Source organism: Littorina saxatilis, linkage group LG5 (assembly GCF_037325665.1).
Source record: "Littorina saxatilis isolate snail1 linkage group LG5, US_GU_Lsax_2.0, whole genome shotgun sequence".
In the NCBI taxonomy this organism is placed as follows: Eukaryota; Metazoa; Mollusca; class Gastropoda; order Littorinimorpha; family Littorinidae; genus Littorina; species Littorina saxatilis.
In genome coordinates, this window is record NC_090249.1 from 30701666 (window position 1) to 30711341 (window position 9676).

At 45.3% G+C, this 9676-nt stretch overlaps 1 protein-coding gene across 1 annotated transcript in view; it reads left to right on the forward strand.

Moving 5' to 3' along the window:
- Positions 1–9676, forward strand: part of LOC138966839 (general transcription factor IIF subunit 1-like) — a 34076-nt gene extending 24400 nt beyond the window's left edge. Inside the window, exons 12-13 of the mRNA XM_070339195.1 lie at positions 4819–4903; positions 5270–9676. Of these exons, the coding sequence (XP_070195296.1) occupies positions 4819–4903; positions 5270–5471 (287 nt within the window). The 3' untranslated portion in view covers positions 5472–9676. The remainder of the gene's footprint in view (positions 1–4818; positions 4904–5269) is intronic.

The following is a 9676-nucleotide window of genomic DNA, read 5'->3' on the forward strand; positions in this document are numbered from 1 at the left end:
ACCACCCTACCGGACCGGATCGGCACCCCCGACCGGACCGGACCATTTCTTTTCTGATCAGACCCGATGGGTTCCTGTTCAGTCTATAAATGGCGGGGGTTCGTTGGCTGGGCTGACCCAACAGTCGCAGGGTTGTTGTTTTTCTCCCCCTTCGGCTGCTGGAGACGTTTCGTCTTTGGGGCAGGGGTCTTCGCGGCCTCTTGCTTCTGTGGGCGTTTCTTCACAGCCTGCTTCATCGCTTTCGGCTCTTCCCCCTCAAGCTCCCTACACTCCTGCTTTTGAGGAGTTGTCGGGAAGTGAAGAGGAGAGTGAGTCGGAGGACGATAGGGAGGAGGATCAGGGTCGCCCTGAGGTTAACACTGATCCTCTACCCTTGCCGGTTTCTGATGGAACTTCCGAAGCTATGCTTCGTACTTTCCAACAGTACATGACAGACATCACGCGGCGTCTTGACGTCACGGATGCCTCTCTTAAGCGTCTGTCGTCTAGTGTTGACACACAGGACCTGGACCCGGGGTCTGAGGACGAGAGGCAGGAGGCTCGTCCTCGCACAGCTAGAAGGACGTTTGAACAGTTTCAGGACGTCCTTCCCTGAGACGCCCTCTCGTCCTTTGAGTCCGCTTCGGCCCGGGCGCGGGAGGCTCACGCCGCGTCTGCCGGCGGCTCGTTTTATGAACGATCCGTCCGCCGGCAATTCGCGTTCCACCCTAGTCTTAGTGCCACGGTGGAAGCGGCAGCACATCGCCTGAGGAGTACAGATTCACGTGCAAACGCGACCTATGTTCCTCGGGAGGACGCGGGTTCAGTGCCATGCTTTCCTTTGGGAGGCGCACCTCCACTGTTTCCTCGTGTCCAATCTGTTTCGTCCCTCCCTTTTCCCTTTGACTCTCGAACTCTCCCTTTCCAGACTTCGAGTGTTTAGGGTGGGGCTGACGGTGATGTGTTCGTTGGGGAGGTGCCTTCGGTCAAGAAGGTGGAACTGAGCTCTGCTTCGTTCCACAATCTTGAGGCCACCGTTTATTCCACAGTCGAGGCCCAATCACAGGCCTTGACATGGATGAGCACGCTGGCCACACTGTTGGACCCTCCCGATCGCGCAGAGTCCGATTCCACTCGGGTCCTTGACACGGTTCGAGTGGATCGGGCTTTGCATGCCGTGCGATCGTGCGTGACGTCTGCGGCAGAATTGGCCATTGGAACACGGGTCCACTTTATTGGCCCTGTTCCGTGATCATTTTCTGCCTACTTCTATAGTGCCTCCGGATATGAGGAAGAGTCTGAGGAACACGTTTCCTCAGCCTTCTTCCCTCTTTCATCCGGACACTGTTCGTTCTGTGGTGGAGTCCACACGCCAGAGGAACACTGATTCTCTGATGGTTGGCCTCGCTGCTTCGGCGACGGCGGCGGGGAGTAAGAGAAGTGCTACAGTCACCTCCAGCTCCCAGCCTCAGAAGAAGAAGAAGAAGCCAGTTTCACTGCCTCCTTCTTCCTCCTCTTAGGCGCCTGTTGCGTTCCCAAGCAAGACAAAGGGTGCTCAGACAGGTAAGGGGAAGCAGCACCACCAGGGGGGGTGGTCGCAAGCCTGCGCCTGCCCGCCAGCAGAATTTTCAGTGAGTCCCGGCCCTACGGTGACGCCCCCTCAAGTTGCCCCTCTTTCGTCCGTCGGTTCCCTTTTTCGGGCCCGCGGCATGTGGGGCAGACTGGTCTCCAACCAGTTTTTCTTGAGGGTGGTGTGGTCGGGGTTTTCTCTACCGCTGTCGTCACAACCTCCATTGTCCGCTCTACCCTGGACGTTCCCCCCTCCTCGAGACCCTGCCAGATGGCAGGCTCTTCAGGACGAGGTGAACTCGTTGGTCGAGAAGAAGGCGGTCTACCCCCTTTCTCAGCCTTCTCGGGGGTTCTGCTCCCGCCTGTTCACCGTCCCCAAAAAGGACGGCCGGTTCAGGCCGGTGTTGGACCTCTCCACCTTGAACTTGTACCTTCACAGGTGCAAGTTCAAGATGGAAACCCCTTCGTCGGTCCGGTTGGTCATCCGGCCAAACGTTTGGGCCATGTCTGGGACCTCCAGGGTGCTTACTTCCACATCCTGGTGGCCCCGGGGTACCGACATCTGCTCCGGTTCGTTTGGGAGGGCACAGTGTTCGAGTTTCGGGCCCTCCCATTCGGCCTGTCCTTGGCCCCTCTGATTTTCAACGGGGACAACAACACCACATGCTTAGCTTACCTTCGCCACCAGGGGGGCACCAATTCTCGGTCCCTCTCCCTGTTGGCGGAGGAGATTCTGCTCTGGTGCCAGACCAATCAGGTCCGGATGTCAGTCCAGTTCGTTCCGGGGAAAATGAACGCCCTGGCCGACATTCTCAGTCGGGGCGATCAGGTTCTCTCCACAGAATGGACCATCGCTCACAACGTTCTACAGCGTCTGTGGGCAAGGTGGGACCGTCCTCTGATCGATCGGTTCGCAACTCGATTCAGCGCTCGGCTTCCCAGGTACGTCAGCCCCTTTCGAGACATGAATGCGTTCCACTTGGACGCATTCACTCTCTTGTGGAGGCTCCTCGATGCTTACGCCTATCCCCCGACATCTCTGATTCCGAGGGTGCTGGCAAAATATCTGCAGGAACGACCAAGACTGATTTTGGTCGCGCCTTACTGGCCAACAGCTCCGTGGTTTCCAGATCTTCGCGGTCTCACCCACGTAGACCCTCTACCTCTGGATCTGGACGGGGGAGGTCTGCTCCAGCCTCGATCATGCCTCCCTCATCCACGTCCAGAGAGTCTGTGCTTGACCGCATGGCTCTTGTGCGCTCCAAACTGCTTGCACTAGGATTGCACAAGAGTTCAGTAGAGTTTTCCTTGAACGCTAAGAGGCGATCAACTAATCAGCTCTACGACTTACGCTGGAGAGCTTGGGCCACCTTCGCCTTGTCCAAGGGGATAAAGCCGCTTTATCCCTCAACACAGGACTTGGCCAACTTCCTGGTGGAAGTGTATCAAAAGAAGAGTCTTTCTTCTAAGACTCTTCTTGGATACAGATCTGCCATCGCTTCCACGATTGCGGCCGCTACTGGTCGCAGATCTGAACACTTGATCAGTTCCTCCCTCATCGCTAATGTCCTTTCGGGTATTAGCAATGTAAACCTCGGGTTTCATTTCCCAAGGGGGATGTCTTTCTGGTCCTCAAACTCCTGCGTAGCAATGAGTTTGAACCCCTGGCAGGCATCAGTATCAAGTTGCTGATTTTTAAGACTAATTGTTCCTCATCGCTTTAGCCACTTGCCGTAGACTCAGTGGTATTCAAGCTTTGAGTGGCCTGGACTTTGACATTGAGTTCACCACACAGCAGTGGTTGCCAGCATGGTCACGTCAGTCTAAGGTATGTTTCTTGGGTATATTTTCTTTTACGGTAGTACTGTTCGAAAATTGCCTGGGTATCTTAATCCTTGGATTTAAGTGATTTTGATTAAGGAGTTTAATACTCTACATATCACCCTCACACCACTCTGGTATTCTGTGCAAGAATAGTACTGTCGAGGTAAGTGTTATATTGACTGTAAGGCTTCTTTTTAAGCCTACTGTCTATATGATACTTACCGAGACAGTACTATTAGAGTTTCCCTCCCGCCTCCCCTCTTGATATGTTATGGGCTTTTTGAGGGTCTGCAGCTCATAAAGAAAGAGGACGCGCCACCTACATCCTGTAAGGGGGAAGCACTCGGACAGTGCTTGGGATCCACGGTGGCGCATGGTTATGGGAGATAATTGTACCCACTCAGCGTTTTGTCCAATTTTTTCGGCCTATAATAGATAATGTGCAAGAATAGTACTGTCTCGGTAAGTATCATATAGACAGTAGGCTTAAAAAGAAGCCTTACAACCTCTGTTATTGCTTTTGTATGTAGGTTTTGTTACCCATGTGAGCAGCACACACACGCACACACATGTGCACGCACACAAGCACACACACACAAGCACACACACACAAGCACACACACACACACACACACACACACACACACACACACACACACACACACACACACACACACACACACACACACACACACAAATGCAAGGGGCAGAAGCAGTCAGACAGACATGTTTTAGACTTGTGGGCACAGACAGACAGTTTCTCTTTTATTGTAAAAGAAAACATTACTACAGTCCAGTCTGAACCTTGTCAAAGTGAGTCTAACAATTCTTTGACTATTCCTCAGAAATACTACTATTACTAGTTCTTGTATTTGGGTTGTTTTGTCCATCCTTTCTTATGACATTGTGTATGAAATAATAATCCAATGAAATGAGACTGCAGTTGGTTATGCATAGCTCATATTGGTTGTAATTGTACTAGAAACTTGCATTCTCCCAGTAAGGTAATATATTGTACTACGTTGCAAGCCCCTGGAGCAATTTTTTGATTAGTGCTTTTGTGAACAAGAAACAATTTACAAGTGGCTCTATCCCATCTCCCCCCCCCCCCCCCCCCACCCCCCTTTCCCCGTCGCGATATAACCTTCGTGGTTGAAAACGACGTTAAACACCAAATAAAGAAAGAAAGAATTGGTTGTAATTTACTCACCATGCCGACAGTCAGGGTTGATTTCCCATCACCATCTGTAAACAGACAGTATGAAAGTGGAAACATCATTCAAATTAACCAGTCATCCAGTGAACATCCTTTGTGAGTTTTACCTCTTTTTTGTGTGTGTCAATACCAAGAAGAGGATGATAGGAATGTAGAGTTCCCTGCTTTTGTAACACTATGATTCTATAAGTATGAATATTTGTCAATCATGTGTTTTCTCTGGGTTTTAGCTGTGAAGCGAAAGGGAGACGGAGATGCTCCACCGTCCAAAAAGTCCAAGAGAGATCATTCTTCTTATTCCGGTGGTTCATCAAGGTAAGCAGACATTATACGTCAATCATATGAGCAGTTGTGACCCTTATGCATTTAGTGTAACAGACGGTCGAGTTTTCTGTGTCCAAGAAAGACAGCCCTGGGACACACTAGGTGTCCGCGTCATTGTATGTGTCCTCTCATGACAGGCAGGCCTCAGTCACATTCACAGGTATGTGGACAACACAGGTGGCCTTACTTCATAGGCATTTTTATTTTTTATTTTTTTGTTTGTCTTGTGAAATCCAGAAATGCTGTAAATTGATCAAACTTTTGTGTGTGTGTTATGTGTGTGCTTCTTTACAAGACCACCATTCAATGATGATGACAATGATGACGAAGATGTTGATAATGATTTTCTGTCAACAGCGACGGCATCACAGAGGATGCAATCAGACGTTACCTGCAGAGGAAGCCCATGACGACGAAAGACTTGCTGCAAAAATTCCGCTCCAAAAAGCTGAACCTGACGAAAGAACAGATGACACATGCCATTGCACAGCTGTTGAAACGAATCAACCCAGAGCGTACTATGATTAACAAGAAGCTGTATCTGTCCCTCAAAGCCTAAACGAGTGAATGTGAGAGCGGAATGCTGAGTGTGCTGAAAGCAGAGAACCTCTCAAAAGAACTGGTACAAAACTTTCACTGGAGCGAGAGCGACTCTGATGCAACATGATTGTAGGCATAAAAATTACATCTTGTTGAAGGAGCCTAGCCTTTTGTGGGACTGCAGATTCACAAGATGTGAAGTGAGACAGTGTGAACCAGTTTTGCTGTTGGCAGAACTTCATTTGAGGTGGATGCTGTTGAAACACTTTTTGTATCATGTTGAGAGACTTTTGATTGTGCAGAAAGGTACAACATGGAAAATGAGACAGAAAAGGGAAGCAATCAATAAGTTGAGGATGAAAGTTGATGATGAAAATGGCTTGTTTCTGTAAATTGCTTCTCATTGTGTAGTGTCAAAGTGTCAGGAGAACAGTTCCACATAAACTGCACAGGTCTGTTGTTTTGTGTTCTGAGTACTTATGCCCCTTTAGTTGGGGATCTCCAAAGAATCCAGCGGTTTTTACCACTTACATCTGAGACAGGAAGATTGTGGCATAAGAAAGTCACTTGCAAATTATTTTAGAAATAGAGATGGAGATGGAGGTTCCGATTTCCGAGTTTCCGATTTCATACATGGTATGAATAAGGGTACGTGGAAGTGGTGTGGTTGGATTCATCACTGTTCAGGCATGTAGGAGTATTGCAGCATCGGTAGCCACTGACAGATGTGTTCTGAGGCCTGCAGAGTGGAATTTTACCATTCTTGTGACAAGATAAAATTAAAAGACTTCCGTCTACCCTCTACTACCAAACCCCTCTCATCTATTTGGTGCAATGTAAAGTTAAGACTCCATTTGGCTGTCGTGACAAACAATTGTCGAAAAAGTGTACATTTTGCCCAAAGGACATGAAGATCTCTTTTTATTCTGATTTATTCACATGAAGATTTGCTTTGATCCTTGTTTAGGTTGAGTGTACAGTGTGCATCCATTGTATGTACGTCTTTGTGTTTGATCATGCTGCTCATTAGTGAAAAAGCCATCGTTTTTTGGCATGTACTTCAACTGTTTACACAAAATATGTGTGTGTGTGTGTGTGTGTTGTGTGAGAGAGAAAGTGAGATGTTTGTGTGTGAGAGAGAAAAAAGAAAGAGTGGTATGTGTGTGTGTGTGTGTAGTCACCGAGAAAGACGTCGGCATGCGCACAGAGAGAGGAGAGAGCATGGTAGTACACTGTCCACTATGCAGTTGATTTTCCTCTGTTGAAGTGTTAGTAAAAGGAAATCAAACACAAGGGGAATAACCCATTTCTGTAGTTTGCAATTCTCTTATTTGACTTTTGCAAGAGCTATCTCCCTTGGAATATCTTGCTCAAAACTTGTTCTGGTTGACTTCAGGCCGAGGTAAAGGTTCCGGTTATTAATCAACATCATCAGTTTTGATTGACACGTTTTGGATGTATTTGTTTAAACTTTCATGTTAGCTTAAAGGAGTTTTTTGGCTTCAGGTATTTAAGCAATTATTACATTTTTATTCATGATTTATTTTGACATTACGACTACACAGAACATTTTCTTCTGTGTTTCATATCAAGACTCTTCATGATATATTTCATCTCGTAATCTTGGTAAATGATTAGAATTGTTTTTGGTTGTTGTTGGGTTCATCTGACATACCTTGTGTTTTTACATTTAGTCAAGTTTTGACTAAATGTTTTAACATAGAGGGGGGAATCGAGACGAGGGTCGTGGTGTATGTGTGTGTGTCTGTCTGTCTGTGTGTGTGTGTAGAGCGATTCAGACTAAACTACTGGGCCGATCTTTATGAAATTTGACATGCGAGTTCCTGGGTATGATATCCCCGGACGTTTTTTTCATTTTCTCGATAAATACCTTTGATGACGTCATATCCGGCTTTTTGTAAAGGTTGAGGCGGCACTGTCACACCCTCATTTTTTAATTAAATTGATTAAAATTTTGGCAAAGCAATCTTCGACAAAGGCCGGGGTTTGGTATTGCATTTCAGCTTGGTGGCTTAAAAACTAATGAGTGAGTTTGGTCATTAAAAATCGGAAACTTGTAATTAAAATTATTTTTTTATTAAACGATCCAAAAACAATTTCATCTTATTCTTCGTCATTTTCTGATTCCAAAAACATATACATATGTTATATTTGGATTAAAAACAAGCTCTGAAAATTAAAAATATAAAAATTATGATCAAAATTAAATTTCCGAAATCGTTTTAAAAACTGTTTCATCTTATTTCTTGTCGGTTCCTGATTCCAAAAACATATAGATATGATATGTTTGGATTAAAAACACGCTCAGAAAGTTAAAACGAAGAGAGGTACAGTAAAGCGTGCTATGAAGCACAGCGCAATCGCTACCGCGCCAAACAGGCTCGTCACTTTCACTGCCTTTTGCACTAGCGGCGGACTACGTTCAGTTTCATTCTGTCAGTTCCACAGCTTGACTAAATGTAGTAATTTCGCCTTACGCGACTTGTTAGGTTTGTGGTGGTTTTTTATATTTAGTCAAGTTTTGACTAAATATTTTAACATCGAGGGGGAATCGAAACGAGGGTCGTGGTGTATGTGCGTGTGTGTGTGTCTGTGTGTGTGTGTGTGTAGAGCGATTCAGACTAAACTACTGGACCGATCTTTATGAAATTTGACACGAGAGTTCCTGGGTATGAAATCCCCGAACGTTTTCTTCATTTTTTGAGTCACTTGAGAAAAAGTGACTCTATGTAATCGGTCAGTGTTAGTCTGTCCGGCCGGTCGTCCGGCCGGCCGGACGGCCGGTCCGTAGACACCACCTTAACGTTGGACTTTTCTCGGAAACTATCAAAGCGATCGGGCTCATATTTTGTTTAGTCGTGACCTCCAATGACCTCTACACTTTAACGATGGTTTCGTTGACCTTTGACCTTTTTCAAGGTCACAGGTCAGCGTCAAAGGAAAAATTAGACATTTTATATCTTTTCTCGGAAACTATCAAAGCGATCGGGCTCATATTTTGTTTAGTCGTGACCTCCAATGACCTCTACACTTTAACGATGGTTTCGTTGACCTTTGACCTTTTTCAAGGTCACAGGTCAGCGTCAAAGGAAAAATTAGACATTTTATATCTTTGACAAAGTTCATCGGATGTGATTGAAACTTTGTAGGATTATTCTTTACATCAAAGTATTTACATCTGTAGCCTTTTACGAACGTTATCAGAAAAACAAGGGAGATAACTAGCCTTTTCTGTTCGGCAACACACAACTTAACGTTGGGCTTTTCTCGGAAACTATAAAAGTGACCGGGCTCAAATTTTATGTGAACGTGACTCATTGTGTTGTGAATAGCAATTTCTTCCTGTCCATCTGATGCCTCATATAATATTCAGAACTGCGAAAGTGACTCGATCGAGCGTTTGCTCTTCTTGTTTGATAAATGTCTTTGATGACGTCATATCCGGCTTTTCGTGAAAGTTGAGGCGGCACTGTCACGCCCTCATTTTTCAACCAAATTGGTTGAAATTTTGGTCAAGTAATCTTCGACGAAGCCCGGACTTCGGTATTGCATTTCAGCTTGGTGGCTTAAAAATTAATTAATGACTTTGGTCATTAAAAATCTGAAAATTGTAAAAAAAAATAAAAATGTATAAAACGATCCAAATTTACGTTTATCTTATTCTCCATCATTTGCTGATTCCAAAAACATATAAATATGTTATATTCGGATTAAAAACAAGCTCTGAAAATTAAATATATAAAAATTATTATCAAAATTAAATTGTCCAAATCAATTTAAAAACACTTTCATCTTATTCCTTGTTGGTTCCTGATTCCAAAAACATATAGATATGATATGTTTGGATTAAAAACACGCTCAGAAAGTTAAAACAAAGAGAGGTACAGAAAAGCGTGCTATCCTTCTTAGCGCAACTACTACCCCGCTCTTCTTGTCAATTTCACTGACTTTGCCATGAGCGGTGGACTGACGATGCTACGAGTATACGGTCTTGCTGAAAAATGGCATTGCGTTCAGTTTCATTCTGTGAGTTCGACAGCTACTTGACTAAATATTGTATTTTCGCCTTACGCGACTTGTTTTTTTAGTCAGCAGGGTTCAATTATTTGTGCATGCATTTGTACCACTGAGAAGGATGGCTGCAAGAACATATTAAACGACAAAAAAAGGCAATTAAAACCACTTTTTGTTCATGGTGAATGA